The sequence below is a fragment of the Rhizopus delemar genome, genomic scaffold (assembly GCF_000149305.1).
Source record: "Rhizopus delemar RA 99-880 supercont3.12 genomic scaffold, whole genome shotgun sequence".
NCBI lineage: Eukaryota > Fungi > Mucoromycota > Mucoromycetes > Mucorales > Rhizopodaceae > Rhizopus > Rhizopus delemar.
The window spans coordinates 810,988-826,113 of record NW_027137838.1 but is presented as its reverse complement, the minus strand read 5'-3'; the positions used below and the strand labels follow the sequence as shown (position 1 = coordinate 826,113).

The 15,126-nt window shown below is 35.7% G+C and overlaps 8 protein-coding genes across 8 annotated transcripts; 4 read left to right on the top strand and 4 right to left on the bottom strand.

The window, feature by feature from the left end:
- Nucleotides 1-1,097: 1,097 nt before the first annotated feature.
- On the top strand, nucleotides 1,098-1,535 carry RO3G_13597 (uncharacterized protein; the record flags this gene model as incomplete). Its single annotated transcript, XM_067668181.1, has 3 exons — nucleotides 1,098-1,174; nucleotides 1,271-1,308; nucleotides 1,381-1,535. The coding sequence occupies 3 exons, from the start codon at nucleotides 1,098-1,100 to the stop codon at nucleotides 1,533-1,535; spliced, it is 270 nt and encodes an 89-aa protein (XP_067524282.1).
- Nucleotides 1,536-3,147: 1,612 nt separating this feature from the next.
- RO3G_13596 (uncharacterized protein) lies at nucleotides 3,148-4,644 on the bottom strand (the record flags this gene model as incomplete). The annotated part of the gene is made up of 1 exon (XM_067668180.1): nucleotides 3,148-4,644. One exon carries the CDS (start codon nucleotides 4,642-4,644, stop codon nucleotides 3,148-3,150), a length of 1,497 nt encoding a protein of 498 aa, XP_067524281.1.
- A 514-nt stretch (nucleotides 4,645-5,158) lies between these two features.
- On the bottom strand, nucleotides 5,159-7,711 carry RO3G_13595 (uncharacterized protein; the record flags this gene model as incomplete). Its single annotated transcript, XM_067668179.1, has 9 exons — nucleotides 5,159-5,275; nucleotides 5,325-5,467; nucleotides 5,520-5,714; nucleotides 5,769-6,280; nucleotides 6,367-6,442; nucleotides 6,495-6,795; nucleotides 6,847-7,297; nucleotides 7,354-7,550; nucleotides 7,607-7,711. 9 exons carry the CDS (start codon nucleotides 7,709-7,711, stop codon nucleotides 5,159-5,161), a joined length of 2,097 nt encoding a protein of 698 aa, XP_067524280.1.
- A 501-nt stretch (nucleotides 7,712-8,212) lies between these two features.
- Nucleotides 8,213-9,110, top strand: RO3G_13594 (uncharacterized protein; the record flags this gene model as incomplete). Its single annotated transcript, XM_067668178.1, has 5 exons — nucleotides 8,213-8,300; nucleotides 8,361-8,434; nucleotides 8,487-8,622; nucleotides 8,675-8,800; nucleotides 8,851-9,110. The coding sequence occupies 5 exons, from the start codon at nucleotides 8,213-8,215 to the stop codon at nucleotides 9,108-9,110; spliced, it is 684 nt and encodes a 227-aa protein (XP_067524279.1).
- Nucleotides 9,111-9,330: 220 nt separating this feature from the next.
- RO3G_13593 (uncharacterized protein) lies at nucleotides 9,331-9,659 on the bottom strand (the record flags this gene model as incomplete). Its single annotated transcript, XM_067668177.1, has 3 exons — nucleotides 9,331-9,337; nucleotides 9,395-9,414; nucleotides 9,504-9,659. 3 exons carry the CDS (start codon nucleotides 9,657-9,659, stop codon nucleotides 9,331-9,333), a joined length of 183 nt encoding a protein of 60 aa, XP_067524278.1.
- A 368-nt stretch (nucleotides 9,660-10,027) lies between these two features.
- Nucleotides 10,028-10,850, top strand: RO3G_13592 (isopentenyl-diphosphate delta-isomerase; the record flags this gene model as incomplete). Its single annotated transcript, XM_067668176.1, has 4 exons — nucleotides 10,028-10,139; nucleotides 10,192-10,383; nucleotides 10,433-10,684; nucleotides 10,729-10,850. 4 exons carry the CDS (start codon nucleotides 10,028-10,030, stop codon nucleotides 10,848-10,850), a joined length of 678 nt encoding a protein of 225 aa, XP_067524277.1.
- A 361-nt stretch (nucleotides 10,851-11,211) lies between these two features.
- Nucleotides 11,212-11,645, bottom strand: RO3G_13591 (uncharacterized protein; the record flags this gene model as incomplete). Its single annotated transcript, XM_067668175.1, has 2 exons — nucleotides 11,212-11,389; nucleotides 11,539-11,645. The coding sequence occupies 2 exons, from the start codon at nucleotides 11,643-11,645 to the stop codon at nucleotides 11,212-11,214; spliced, it is 285 nt and encodes a 94-aa protein (XP_067524276.1).
- A 2,039-nt stretch (nucleotides 11,646-13,684) lies between these two features.
- Nucleotides 13,685-14,915, top strand: RO3G_13590 (uncharacterized protein; the record flags this gene model as incomplete). Its single annotated transcript, XM_067668174.1, has 2 exons — nucleotides 13,685-14,160; nucleotides 14,222-14,915. The coding sequence occupies 2 exons, from the start codon at nucleotides 13,685-13,687 to the stop codon at nucleotides 14,913-14,915; spliced, it is 1,170 nt and encodes a 389-aa protein (XP_067524275.1).
- Nucleotides 14,916-15,126: the final 211 nt, after the last annotated feature.

The following is a 15,126-nucleotide window of genomic DNA, read 5'->3' as shown; positions in this document are numbered from 1 at the left end:
TTTACCTCATAACGAAGCCTTTTTTCAAGCTTTTGAACGACCAAAATTAAAATCTTCATTATTTCTGTTGTTAAATCTTGATCAGTGGTAATCAGTCTATACCAAGGATGAATAAAGTCTCGTATAAGAAACGCGAAATAGGTATAAAGTTCAAGATCGACTGCTTTAGAATTGGTAATGTCTATAGGTGGGCCTAATCTTCTAGGATCCGTCTTTGGTAAAGTGAGTAGTTCTGGAAATAGAATCCTTAAATGTAAAGGTCTGAGGTTATTGTTGTTCATTGTTTTTAAAAGAAGGAAGAAAAAAGATGATATCAGTTGATCTCGAAAAGGGAAGAGTGAGCTTGTGTTACTCCATCACGTGAATTAATTGGTTTAAACAATGCAGGCTGAATAGCTTACAACAGCTTGTTTCATTTAGCGCTACCTTCTTATCAACTTTTCCTTTATTCATTTCCTATAAAAGCTGTATGAATTCAAGTAAAAAGTCAAGTAGGCATAATCCTATGTATGACTTTCTGTCCAAATCCGGAATCTGAGAGTTCAAAAAAAGGTTTCCAAAAGCGTCCAGTAATCATCAGTCCAAAGACAGAATGACGCTTAAAAAATTATTCCGTTGTTCAATAAAAGACGAACGAGATGTTGAAAAGAATAACGATAGGTGTTAGGCAGTAGTATATGAGCTATCACAAGTTTTCCAATAAGGGAAGCTGACTGTAAGATAGTGAAGGGTCGTCATCGAAATTCTACTGAGGTTAATAGACTTGAAAGTCGAGTTAATGCATTGTCATGTAGAATAGAGATGAATATCTGTATTCAATTAAATAAAGATGAAAAACAGAAGCTTATGGGTTTCTTGAACCTTTTTATTGTTAAAAGACAGGAAAGAGAGTTCAATGGATATAAACTATGTCCTGTTTATAAAGCTGACTAGCAAGGAATTAAATTTGCACAAGTTAAACTATTGGTTATTTGCGTGCAGTTATGATTATATAACATGTAGTGTAAAGAAAACATAAGTACAGTCATTACGTAATATAAAATGTTTAGTAGTTTTATATAGTATTTAAATATCCAATAAAAAAGACACAATAACCAATGGCCAACCGAGATTCATTCAAGGATACCAAGTTGGGAGCTGCAAAATATCATAAAAACTGCGTATATAGACGAAAGTAAAGCGAATGCATGGAAATAATTTCATGAGAACATCTTGTCAATCTGTTCGCTTTTTGAGACATAAAATAATCAATTTTTCAAACAAAGAGTAGGCATACAGTCGAGAATGTATATCTGGCCATGACAAAGGGTAAGCAAGACTTTGTAAAATAATCTCTATGTAGCAAATAGAATTATGTTGAATATGATTTTGTCTAAATAGGCTGTATCCAACATCCGTTCTATTTTGTGGATGAGGTGGAGGTAGAAAACTTGCTGGGAATGAGATGCTGGATGATACATCGCAGGCATGCTTCCTGCGTGAGGTTGTACCTCTGTGGACAAGGGTGGAATATACCCAGTAGCTTTGATCTATAGTTTTACCAACAATCACAAACAGATGGACAATAAAATATCGGCAATTAATAGAGCATTTTTAAATAATCTTCAACAGCATTTGAGTCTGTCTAGAAAACGATTAGAAACTAAGACAAATGCAAACAAACTTGGAAAATGGAAATTAAGAGCAAAACTTTCCTTGACGAGCAGTGTTTTATGTCGAATCTGTTAATCTTAATACGATTCAGTTACCGAGAAAACGACAGTTGACAAGGCAAGTTTAAAGAACGAAGCTAAGAATAGAACATGAACGATTGAGAGATCTGTAGATTCACAGGCATGATATGTATCATATAACACACCAAATGGTGCAGAGTATGTCGCTTACCTCTGACAGAGAAAAAAGGAATACAGGTGTTAGACTAGAGTTATTGATAAGCCGTGAAATAAATAGTCTTGACTACAAGGAGTAATACCATAATATCGAAAATTTCGTTCGTCAGCACAACAGTAAGATACGTTGCTTCACCTAAAGCTCTAGGGTACTACGGCCCCTCCTTGGCAAAGCAATTATCACATATGGGTGCATTGAATACTAGACTCTGGATTCCATTTCAAGAATCGTTCGTCAATGCACTGAAGGGCTTCAAAGATAGACTTAGGCAGCCAAACAAGAGGCAAAACATGTCAGAGTTTGGATAGTAATGCAATCCCCCTTTTTTTTTGTTTTATTGAAGATTGGGTTGCACAATGGAGCATTCTTACAAACTATTGTAAGAAGAGCGCTTGATCACTTGTTAAGCATGAAAAATTTCGGAAAAAAAAAAAGAAAGCATTAAAGCAAACGCTTCCTTGTTATTATTTCAGACCATAGTTTCCAATCACACAAAAAGGACCAAAGAGGGTAACGAAAAGTTGCAGGTTTGCTTGATGCGTAAATGGATTTTAAAAAAAAAGTTTTTCTGTGTTACAATTCTATTTGCTTACTTTTTCTCAAATAAAAAGTGACCAACCCAGGCAAAAAAATACCCTAAAGTGACAGATTTAGATAAGCTGTCATATTTCTTTAATATAAACGTATAGTAATACCTTGTATGAGTCCTGCTAATATGAATTTAGGTTGACGACGACGAGCTGCTAAATAAACAAAGATCAAACTAAGAGTTGTACCTGTTCTTTCACAAAATATATAAAGATGTAGCTTGTTTTCAAACTATTTCTTTTTGTTACCAATAAAATGTAATCTTCTGTTAACTTTATTACAATGTTCTCCGAGATAAAAGGGATAAAATTCTTCTAAAGATTTGTACCCATCCTTAGGTTCTGATCGCTTTGAATAGTTTGGATTAACTATTTTGTTATTTGACATTAAAGAAAAAAATAAGAAAAAAGAATTCAATATGAATATCTGCTAAATTTCACGTGTTCATCTTTGGCTAAATATACCCACAACTCTTCTGTAATCCTTTGATTGAACAAAAGATTGAAACGGAGTACACCAATTTTGCTCGGTAATCTGTTTTTCCTCTTTTGCGGAGGAAAATTTCCTCTTCAACCAATAGAATTTCACGGTTAGAAGGGGATTGTACGGCAGAGAGAACAAACAACGAATGGGTAAATCACTAAGAAAAAAAAATGATTTTTTTTTATTTCAATTGCCTTTCGTAAAATCATTTTCTGATGAAAGCATATTTAAAGCCTCTGGATGACCAAAATGAGCTGCTCTTCTGAACCACTTGATGGAGTGTTCTGTAGATTGTGGGACACCAATCCCATTTTCAAAATAAATACCTAAACTGTAATAAGCATTGGCAGCAACTGATTTTAACTGAGCCCGTCTAGCTAAGAGAGCTGCCCTTCGTGCCCACACATAAGCTTCACGATCTGATTGTGGCAAGGTTTGCGTGTTGAGTGAACCAGTAAGGTACCACCCTGAAAGAGCCAAAGCAGCTTCTGCATAGTTTTGCTTTGCGGCCAATTGATACCAATGGATTGACTTGGCTTCATCCTCGGTTACGTGCAACCCACATTCATAATACTCACCCAGTTTGAATTGGCTTGGTGCATACCCTAAATTAGCCGCCCTCTGCAACAATTCAATCGCATAATGAGGATCAGGGATCATGCTTGTTTCTTCACATTCCTTGGTGAGTTGAATGATGGCCAATGCGTGTAGCACTTCGGGCATAGCCACCTCTTGATTCACACGAACGGTCTCTCCTTGAGCAGCGGCTCGTTGAAGCCAAATAATGGCTTCCCGTTTTGATACTGGGTGTCCGCAGTAACCTCGCATCAGGATCACACCGAGTTTATACATACTAGGAACGTGCAACAGGTGGGCAGACTTCTTGTAAAACATGATGGCACGAGCTCCATCTTTGACTGTGCCCAAGCCGAGTTCATAACAGACACCCACGCGATAGGAGGCCTCAGGGTGTCCCTGTTTGGACGCTTGCAAATACCAACCAAAGGCCTGTCCATGATCTACAGACCATCCAAGAGCACCCATACCATAACAGTTACCCAGTAAGAACTGTGCCTCTGGATCCCCTGATACTTGCCCCGAGGTTGCTAGTTGCTTCAATAAGTTTCTGGCCTCTGTCACCATTAGCTGTCCCAAAGTTCGATTGCTATTGTTCTGTCTTAGACTAGACATGATACTATCCAATAATAAATGTCGTGCTGGAAAATTCGTGTCTTGAGCTAAAATATTGTTATCGGGATCTACCTTGGATGCGCTCTCCATCAAATGTAAGCATAATGCCAAAAGAGACTTTGCATTACCTTCTGCTCTTTCTTTTTCACAAAGCATATGGACCTGTTCAATAGTTTCGGGCACAGGCCACATTTTCTCACTGTTGGTAGCAGCTGCTGCAGGCGGGATCAGATTGGGTTCATTGATACTTTTGTCTGATTCTGTAATAGGTTCCAAATGGTCATTACTACTGCTATTACTACTCTCTGCCTCTTGTTTTATGGATTCGTTGCTAGATAGAGTTCTGACACCGATCTTAGGTGAAGGAATCACTTTAATTACCGATTTCTTGATGACGCTATCATCATTTCCCTTTAGTAAAGGATCATTGGTTTCCTCAATCCCATGGGCTTGTAATTGCGGCCATTGCGTTTGAAAACCTACGTTTGACATTGAAATCTTTTAGATAAAAAAAATAAAAAAGAAAAAAAATAAAAAAAGAGAAACAAACATGATAAGAAAGACAAGAAAAATCAAAAAGGGAATGGATTAAAAATTCTTTATTTGAAAAGTCTCCGTTTTGTTTTAATCTAATTTTCATCGTCTTCTTTCCAATCTTTTGAAACACTTATTTTTGCATCTTTGATCGCTTCATCATATTGTTCAATCGATTGTTGAAGAGAACTTAGTTTAGTTAATAAATAATGAATGCGTTCTTGGATCTCTCGAGGCGGTTTGTTGGGTTGATTGATATTAAAGAGCTTCTCAATTGTATTTTCTAATTTCGAGATGCTTTCCTCGGCTTGCTTTTTAAGCGACATATTGGATTCAATCTCCAAGGAAGAAGCAAACACAGTGTCCGACAAAAGTCGGCGAAAGACTGTATAATGAATAGGCTTACCAGGCTTGATAGAATTAGGTCGACCTAAGTAAAACCTCTGGTTAGCTTGCTAATTTGCCTTTTTTTTTAGAGATCACTACCGTCTTTGTGTACTACAGAGATTAATTCTGCTCTTTCCATTGCTCTTAAGGGTGTATCATCTCCATTAAATACATTTTGCCACTTTAGCTCATCATAGTTTATCTAAAATGCAATTGTTATTTTTTGTATAAAAGATGAAGAGAGAGCTTACGCTTGGTTTTTCAGCTAAAAGCTTTACTATAGCCCAGAATTGAATAGGTGTCCATTCAAGCTGATGATTCTCACTAGATGAATCACCAAATCCATATTTACGAATTTCAATTAAATTACGTGTAATAATATCCTCAAAAGCAGCTGTAAAGAAATAAGTAAAAACAAAGTTCTTTATATTTTTTTTCTATTTTACATTGAGCGTCTATATTCATCTTCATTTTCTGCACAAGTACTTCTAGTTCTGTCAATCTTCCTCCTAACGCAGATATAGCCTCTGGAAGCTTAGGATCATCTACTTCTTCTCCTAATTGTTTCTTTATAAACGACATGGCTACCTCTGGTGGTGCATCAGAAAGTGTAATGTTAGAAAATGACTTTCCAGGAAGTGCTATAAAGGCAAAGTTAATAAATTTCCTTGATAAATTTTTTTCTTTTTCTTTACCTTTTGCTAAAGCTTTCATGACACTGGCATTTGAGCTTATAAAAATAACATGGGCAATGCTATTTTCAATCAAGAGAGCAGCCCATTCAGCCAATTGCTCCCATAAGATGGCATTTTTAGATGTCTCACGATACATGTAATTATCAATGACTACCACAGGAATGCACTTTTGATCTAACTCGTCCTCATCTTCTTCTTCATTTTCCCTAGCTGTGTTTGATTTTTTATTTAAGACCAAGTTTTTCACTTTTTTCCATTTTGTTTGCTGTTTTTTCTTTGTCTGTAAGCGCGCCTCTTTTTCACTCGGTATCATATCACGCAAGGCAACGGCGACTGTTTCCAAAATGTCCTTCATTTTCGAATCAGGGGAACTGGCAAAATTAGCCTTTTGACCTGTGGTTGCTGCTACAACAGTATCCATTACACCACTTATGGAAGAAACCCATGTAAAGATGGGGAAATAGCCAGCTTCTTTAGCTAATGTCTTGGTCATTTCGGATTGATTTCTTGCGCTGCCAATTTTTTCGCAGTCAATGATTACTGTGTGTCTGTAATATTTTCAGGGTTAAAAAATCGAATTCCACTCTTTGTATCTTACCTTTTATCACGAATGGCTGCTTTTACTAAAGCTGATTTTCCACTTCCTTTATTTCCAGTGACCACAATGAATGTTTCTATTGCAAATTGTAAGTATAAAAATATGTGTGCATGGTATTTGCATTCTACCTGGTGATTCAGCCAGCCATGCCCTTAGCTTTTCAGTATGTTCAAAATCATCAGCCCAGGGGGATGACTGTGTTGATTGTTGGATGCTATCCGGCTGAATCAAACGATCCCAAGTCTCTTTTCGTAACCAGCGGTAAAATGCATACTCTTGAGGATTAAATCGCTGAGTGACTTTGGATGTCACGAAAAAGATACGAATAGGGTCAAAAACGGCGTAAGTGATACCTGCAAAAATAGCAGCCAGCAGAGGTATAGTAATACGGGGATGGCTTACCAACCAATCTTTAACTACATTCGTACGCTTCAAATAATATTAGCATTCTCCTCGCATAATAAAAGTTATTAGATTTACCATCTGTCTTTCATATACAATATTAAGCCGAGTGTTATCAACGCTGTATCCATGAAGGCAATTCCGAGCACTTGTTGCAAATCGAATTCGTGTAAATTGCACAATTGCATATCTTGCAGGATCCTTACCTGCACTGGGATTAGGATAAAGCGAGATATCAAAAATGTTGCCGTAGGGTCTCAAAAGGCGATAAAGTGATTCGACATTGACTGGCTTTTCACCTTGAAACTCAACACGTAAACGGGGGGTTGGGTAATGAGCCAAAATATCTTCTAAAAATGGCTGACCTTTGATCAAGAAGGCTCTGACTTGTCTGAAATTGAAGGGCGCCACAATGCGTTCTTTTTTAACATGGTCTTGGATCTTTTTGACAATGTCTTCAGCTACTTCGAGCTTGGCTGTATCTGTGCTTTTATAGGAAAAATGAACAATAGCTCCACCATCCTTAGTTCTTTAATAAAGAGTTACTGTCATTATGAGGTTTTGTAATAATACCCAAGTATATACCTAGGAAGGATTTGTTTGACAGTAAAGTCATGGGGTAATTCATTTGTAGGAATGGTTTGATGTACTTTAGATTCCAGAAATCTTTTAGAATTCTTAAAGACAAGCTGCCTAATGTCCCAAACACTCAGTCTCAGTGGAAACACGTTGTCCAAATAGATTTGTGCTGTTTGTTCTGGCACAATTGTCTTCGTAAGTGGCTGCTTTATATATGTATATGGATTAGAGAGAGTGATTGTGTAGTAGGTAACATTACGTTTGGTGTGGGTAAGCTTTCTGCATAGTGTAATATTCTTGTAGTTTGAATAGAGCGATACTTGTAATATTGAGGTTTTGAATGGTATCTTGCTCTGCAAAGCATCTTGCACTAAAAAAAAGTGTGCTTTTTTGTTGACATAATGCAGAAAGATTGCTGACTTTATTATTTCATGAGCCGCTCCCTCTCTTTTTGCATTATTTTGTTTTGAAAGTGATCAACACATCGTCTCCTTTTTTCATAAAGCAATACGTAGTTTTAGTTTTTGTCTCTTTTCTTTTAATTTTTAATCATGTCACGTAAAAACAACACTAAAAAGACACCTTTATTAACACATTTGGTTGCTGGTGGAGCTGCTGGGTTCATGGAATCGTGTACTTGTCATCCGTTGGATACAATTAAAGTCAGAATGCAACTAGCTAAACATGTCTCTAGAGGCGCTAATGTAAGCTAAGAGTCTATTATTCTTTTCAAATAGGGATTCATTCGGTGCTTTAGGGAAAGCCTCTGGGATTTATTGGAGTAGGATTAAAGATTGTACAGAATGAATCATTTTGGGCATTATATAAAGGTTTAGGGGCTGTTGTATCCGGTATTGTACCCAAAATGGCCATTCGTTTCTCTTCTTTTGAGCTTTATAAGTCTTGGATGGCTGATGCTCAAGGAAAAGTAAGCACAACCTCTGTCTTTTTTGGTAAAGTCGTATACATTTCATATACATATGTGTAAACGAAAACTTACTTGCTGTACGTAGCTGGTCTTGCTGCTGGTACTACCGAAGCTGTTTTGGTTGTAAGCCCAATGGATTTAATCAAGATTCGTTTACAGGTAAGTTTTTACTATTACTAATATGGTTTTGTATTGAGTATTGCATATGTAGGCTCAACGTCATTCAATGGCCGACCCACTGGATATTCCGAAATATCGTAATGCTCCTCATGCGGCCTATACAATTATTAAAGAAGAAGGAATTCGTGCTTTGTATAAGGGTGTTACATTGACCGCATTAAGACAAGGTATATAGTAAATAAAATATAAATATTGATTAACTAACGTATTTTATTTTAGCCACGAACCAAGCAGCCAATTTCACTGCTTATCAAGAAATGAAGAAAATAGCACAAAGATTGCAAGATGTAAGCGAGTTACCTTCTTATCAGCATTTAATTTTAGGAGGTGTTTCAGGTGCAATGGGTAAAATCTGAAAAATCCATTATGTGTATACATAAACTAACATTGATTAGGCCCCCTCTCGAATGCTCCTATTGATACAATCAAGACACGTATTCAAAAATCCATTGTACCAGGTAGTGGGTATGAACGATTCAAGACAGTTACCAGTGAAATCATGAAAAAAGAAGGATTCTTTGCGTTCTACAAAGGCTTAACACCTCGTTTATTAAGAGTAGCACCTGGACAAGCAGTGACTTTTATGGTATATGAAAAGGTTCGGGCTCTTTTAGATCAATTCACTGAAAAAGCAGAAATACCACTCGCCAAATAAATATTTACATATTTGTTACAAAAATGACGTAGTGTTATTGTCATGTTGATCTATCTGCCAATAAATAGAAGTGGGTGATTTTACATGAGCATAAGATGGGACTTTGTTAGATAGAATCATATTTTCTGATCCATAATTTGCTGCGTCTTGTTCTTGCTCACAGAACTTTGAATTACGTTTTCTCTCTCGTTTCTTTAGCATATTTTTTGTTTCCGAGAAATCAGGGACTAAATTAAACAAAAACAAGTTTTTTTAATTGTAGGAGGTGTATTAAGCAATCTTACCTCCCCGATTTAATTGAATGCTATTTACTTTATCAAGTGAAAAAGCTTTCTTATGTGTAATTATCTAGCATATATTAATACAAGAAATGTGCTTTTTTGTTGCTATTACCGTAATGCGATCGCTCTCCAAGTTGGGCGAAGAAAACTTTTGAAGTAAATAAAGTCCATTTGATTTTGTAGCAGGTAATATTCTTCTTTTCTTCTTACTAGATTCATCCTCACTACTACTGTCATACTTCACTTGCCCTTGACTTACAGAGTTCATTTTGACTTTGTTAATAGAATCTACAAAATACAAAAGAGAGAAAAACGGTTTGTTGTTGTTTTGTATAAAAAGTATTTTTGTTTGTTGCTATTTTCTTTTTTGGTGCAAACAGAGAGAGTACATATAAGTCACCTTTTACCTTTCATAAGCTTCTATATAGCATTCTCAATATATATGTTTTATGATTGATGTGGTAAATTATTTTTCTTTACTTTCATGTAAAGCAAAACAAGCTTTTTTTTTTCTGTAGCTGTTGTCTAAAAGGAACTTGTTTTTGATTGGTTCAAATTCTAGGGTCTATAAATTGTATTTTTGATTTTCTTTATTTTTTTCTCCCTCTCTCTCTCTTTTTTCTTACTTACAATAAAATGGCACCTGATTTAAAGGAATATGATCAAGAGCAAGTTAGACTTATGGAAGAAATGTGCATTGTGATTGACGAGAATGACAAGCGTATTGGTGCCGATTCCAAAAAGACCTGTAAGCTATTACATACAAACAAAGAAGGAAAAACTCACTTTATATAATCAAGGTCATCTCATGTCTAACATTAACGATGGTTTATTACATCGTGCCTTTAGTGTCTTTTTATTTGATTCTCAAAATAGACTTTTACTTCAGCAAAGAGCAAGCGAAAAAATTACTTTTCCTGATATGTGGACAAACACTTGCTGCTCTCATCCATTAAATACTCCTTCAGAACTTGTAGAAGAAAACCAACTAGGTAAACAACTAATAGTTACGCATATGTGTGTAATATAATATATTATTAGGTGTACGTACTGCTGCTCAACGTAAATTAGAACATGAACTTGGTATCCCACCTGAACAAGTGCCACTTGAAAAGTTTAAATATTTAACAAGAATTCACTATGTCGCACCAAGTGATGGACAGTGGGGAGAACATGAGATCGATTATATTCTTTTTATGAAGGCAGACGTTACTTTAAGCTTAAATCCTAATGAAATCAGAGACATCAAATATGTCACTCCCCAAGAATTACAAGAGATGTTTAGAGATCCTAGTAAGTTTAACAATTATAAGTTGTCATTTATTAATTGTGTATAGATATTCCAATGACACCTTGGTTTAAACTTATTTGTAATACATTCTTATTTAAATGGTGGAATCAAATTGAAACAATCGAGACAACTGAACAAGATGACACTATTCACCGCTTAGGATTCTAATAATAAAAACGTTTTTTGATACTATTTTAAATAATTGCGATCTGTGCTGCTCCTTGCACGTGTAATCTAACACAAAATAAAAAATAAAAAACAATTTTATTTTGCACGCCTTTTTTATTTTTATTTTTTTTCTTCTTCTTTAATGTCTAATGAGCCTCATCCGTGGCTACCTATGCCAAGTGGAATCTCACTTGATCAACATTCTTTTACTGTAGACGTACTAAAGCAACTTGATTGTGAAACAACCACACCGTCAGCCATAGTTGATATATCAAACGTAGAAGTACATACATGTGCATAATGAAAGATAAACAATATATAGAGAGAAGATATTAACGCCTTTTCAATAGATAGAAAGTATTCATTCCATCACAACCACTAATTCAACTGCAGAACCATCCAACGAACAATTCGCCACTGAGCAAACCACCAATGGCCAAATCACCAACGATATACCCCAAAATAGACGACGATCAGCAGGAGAGTTGATACGTAAATCATCCTTATTTTTAACAAAGAAAAGACCCCTTACATGGACCCTGAAAAAAAAAAAGAGCACTTGTCCCCCTCTTCAAGACATCTTTACTCCTTCCCAGCCTACTAAAAAAGTGAGCAAGATTGCTATTAACGCCACTCTCTCTGCCACTCCTTCACAAAATATGAATGATATGCAACCACTTGTTATTACACATTATCCACCAAAACCATTAAGATATTCTCCAGTGGAGCCACTACCTGAACAGAATCATAACGAAAGTAGAAAAAACAAGACTTTACATCGTTTATCCATACCATTATTAAAAATGACCGCAGCATTACAGCAACATGAAAATAATAATACACGTAGTAGAAGAAGATCTGATTCAGATGTTGTTTATACAACCGAACAAGAAAACAATTCGTTTTTATCTAAAAAATGGAATAAATTTGTCAGTACTTGGAAAAAAGGATTAAAAAAGAAAAAAAATGAACCAAATATTCATTTGTAATATTTCGTTTTGTAACAGATTGAATAAAAAATAGTACAAGCAAGCTTTCATAGTATTTGCTTTTTTTTTTTGTATAAACTAAACTTTTTTGGTTACCTTTCTTTATTCATTGTCATGTCAGATACCAGTTGCCTGTGTGTAACTCCTACATTTGGGATCAATCAATGAATATCCATCCTGTATTCGTTAAATTGGTAAAACTTGAATTTTATGCTTACAATATAAATGTGTGATATTCTATGGAAGCTTTATACTTGTTAGATTGTCATAGTTGTTATTTTTTTACAGTTGTATTCATAAAACGAGACTATGCAAAGACAGCAAGGTAACACATGAATAATACAACAAAGCTTTTTGGTTCTTATTGGTTTCTTCTAAAAGTTGCGCATTAAAAATTTCTATTTTATATTTTCCTATTTTAATTTTTATTTTGAGACGTAATCTCACATAAAGTTGTACCTCTGATCGTACACATTGCTTCAACATTATTAATGAGATTCCCTGTGCTCATTGAAATGGAAGTTAAAGAATAATAACAAAACGATATGTACGAAACTGCTTGTCTGGAATGGTACAAATGACAATTAGATAGAAAAGAGAAGTCTTTAAAAAGAAACAGGGATCAAATCTAAATCGAGCCCCAGAAAGTAAGAAAACTGAAACCTAAAATAACAGTGTTACTGATTGCAGAATCTAAGCGAGTTTAAAGTGAGCCAAAATTAATCCATATACTTATTAGAAGAACTAGAGGTTGGTATCGTCCTTATATTCCTTTCAGGTACAATAACTACAAGAACTTACCATGAAGTAAGGGTTATTGGTAAGACAAGCAGCCTTGACCCTTGACATTGTTGCGAAACAGCTTAATACTGTTTGAATCTGTATAAGAAGGATGAGAAAAGCGATTGCTAGGTACCAAAAGTCACTACTTGGAAGGAGCATTAGCAAATTCAAAAGACAACATACAGATTTCTTTTGCGGATTCTATGATAAAAATAAAGTTCCAATATTCTGAGAAGTATAGTTCTTTACCTACAGAGCAAAGATACACAGTGGCTGGTCCAAAACTTCATTTGTTCTTAAAAAAGATGTAATGTACATAATATTTATATCATTGAAAGTTTAGATAATGCTAACTTTTTTTTTAACTTTAGGTGGTCAATCGTAGAGTAAGCGCAAAGGAAGTACGCGCAAATTTATAAAGCTATCTTCAATATACATGTATGTTGCAGCAATTATATATTTGTACACTCAGCAGGTCTCAAGCAGAATCAATAGTAATGAACATCCCTGTGCGGCGTATCGTAAACTGATCAAGACTTGCCAAAGAAGAGAAGAACTTACGAAAAGAGCTAACTTTGAAGATCGAGGTGTAAATACGGTTCTGGATGGATATTCAACCAGTGAAGAAATATCGCGTATAGTCAACTACTATATTAACAAGAATATCCTACTAAATTTGCGAAATGGTCTTGCGTTTTTGCTATCCCACTTTTGTCTTCTACGTTGTGAGTCTGCTAGGGGTGCCGAATTCTAGATCTGCAAACTATTAACTTGGAAGGAGAAAGTCTAAGTCAAGAAGCTTGTCCGGCGCTAATTTTGGTTATGAAGAACGGAAAAACGAACAAGAATGGGCGCTTAGAATTTAGTGCATGTATGCGAAACGTGGATTATAAAATATGTCCTTTTATGATGCTGGAAATATATTTCTTTCAAATGTATCATGTGGAGTGCCGCTCTTTTACAGATTTTACAAAATCTCGAAACTGATATCATACAAAACTACTCCAATCTGATCCCCATGATCCAACAAAGCAGTGATCTTACGCTAGTCATTATGCAGCAATGAAGTCAGCCCTTAAGGCTTGTAATATGTCTTCTACAAAAAAGACATATATGGCTCGTGGTGCAGGTGCACGTATGTGTGATCTTGGTGGTGTTGAAGATGCAAGCATTAGAAGACTTGGCCGCTGGAATTCCGATTCAATGAACGGCGCATATGTTACTGGTCTCCCTAGAGATGCTATGCGTTCCTTGGCTGGATTCGGAAAAGTGAAAGGAAATTTCTACTTACCAAGGGCCAATCTTGATCCATGTGTAGAATTGCAGAAAAAGGTCTTTCCTCTTGTTGATGAATGGCTGGATAAACTTGATGCAAATGCCATTGAATACAATGTTGCTGCCCGTGGATTTCTCACATTAATGAAACAATTAAGAATCACCTTCCTACAAGATTCTGTATTAATAATGAAAGATTTCCCGGCACACCCTGTTTTTAAGCACGAGTTATTCAGCGATCCTTTATTTGTAACTTTCAAAAGGTAAAAAAAGCGCACTGGTTCACTCTGCTACACCCATACTAACGCCTTTTTTAATATGTAGTAATTTGGAAGAACTTCTTCTGTCAGATAGCACGCCACAAGAAATTACATTGCTTCGTGCCATGCCAGCGTTAGCTAAAGAATTTAATACCAGATTTAATGCACAGGATGCCTCATTACGATTGCTACTACAACAAAATCAAGAATTTCAGTCAAAACTTGAAGACATATCCACTGGAAGAGCTCCTGTTCCTGTACGTGTAACTGTTGACTTTTCGGATGGAAACCGAATTGTAACTGGGGTCACGTCAAATGGTTTAGCATCAGAGATCCAAGGTGATTCACAAGTCGGTTTGCTATCTATTCCTCCCCAAACAACAATTGATACTATGATGTTTAATACTTCTGATGAACAACAAGCTGGTACATCATCAGTGTCAGTAACAACTTCAACACAGGGTGTTCATAGATGGAGTGAAGGCGTACACACAATTCACGACCTTTGGAGAGAGTACACCGTTGGACTTGGAGAGGGCCTTTCAATCGAAGAATTAAATAAATCACAAAAGCCATGGTACCCCAAGAGTCATAAAACTTTCCACTATCGACGTATGCGCATTATCAAAGCGATAAAAAACTACGCAGAAGAACACTCAATAACAACTGATACAGCAGTTCAAATCGCAGAACACAGACGTCTAGCTCTGCAAACATCATTAGATTCGATAGGAAAGATGAATTTTTTTTATGAATGAAGATTTTAAACTCATCAAAGAGTATACGGATTATTTTTTTGTTTGTAAGGGGACAGAATCCAGATTTATTTGGTATGAAAAAGGCCACACTATATTTGTTTTTGTATTTTTAAGTTTTCTACAATGAGCATGTTTTGCGTACACCGAAAGTCAGCTGTCCTGGTAAGGATGGTTTATCATATGTATTTCTTAATTTGATCTTTCAACATCC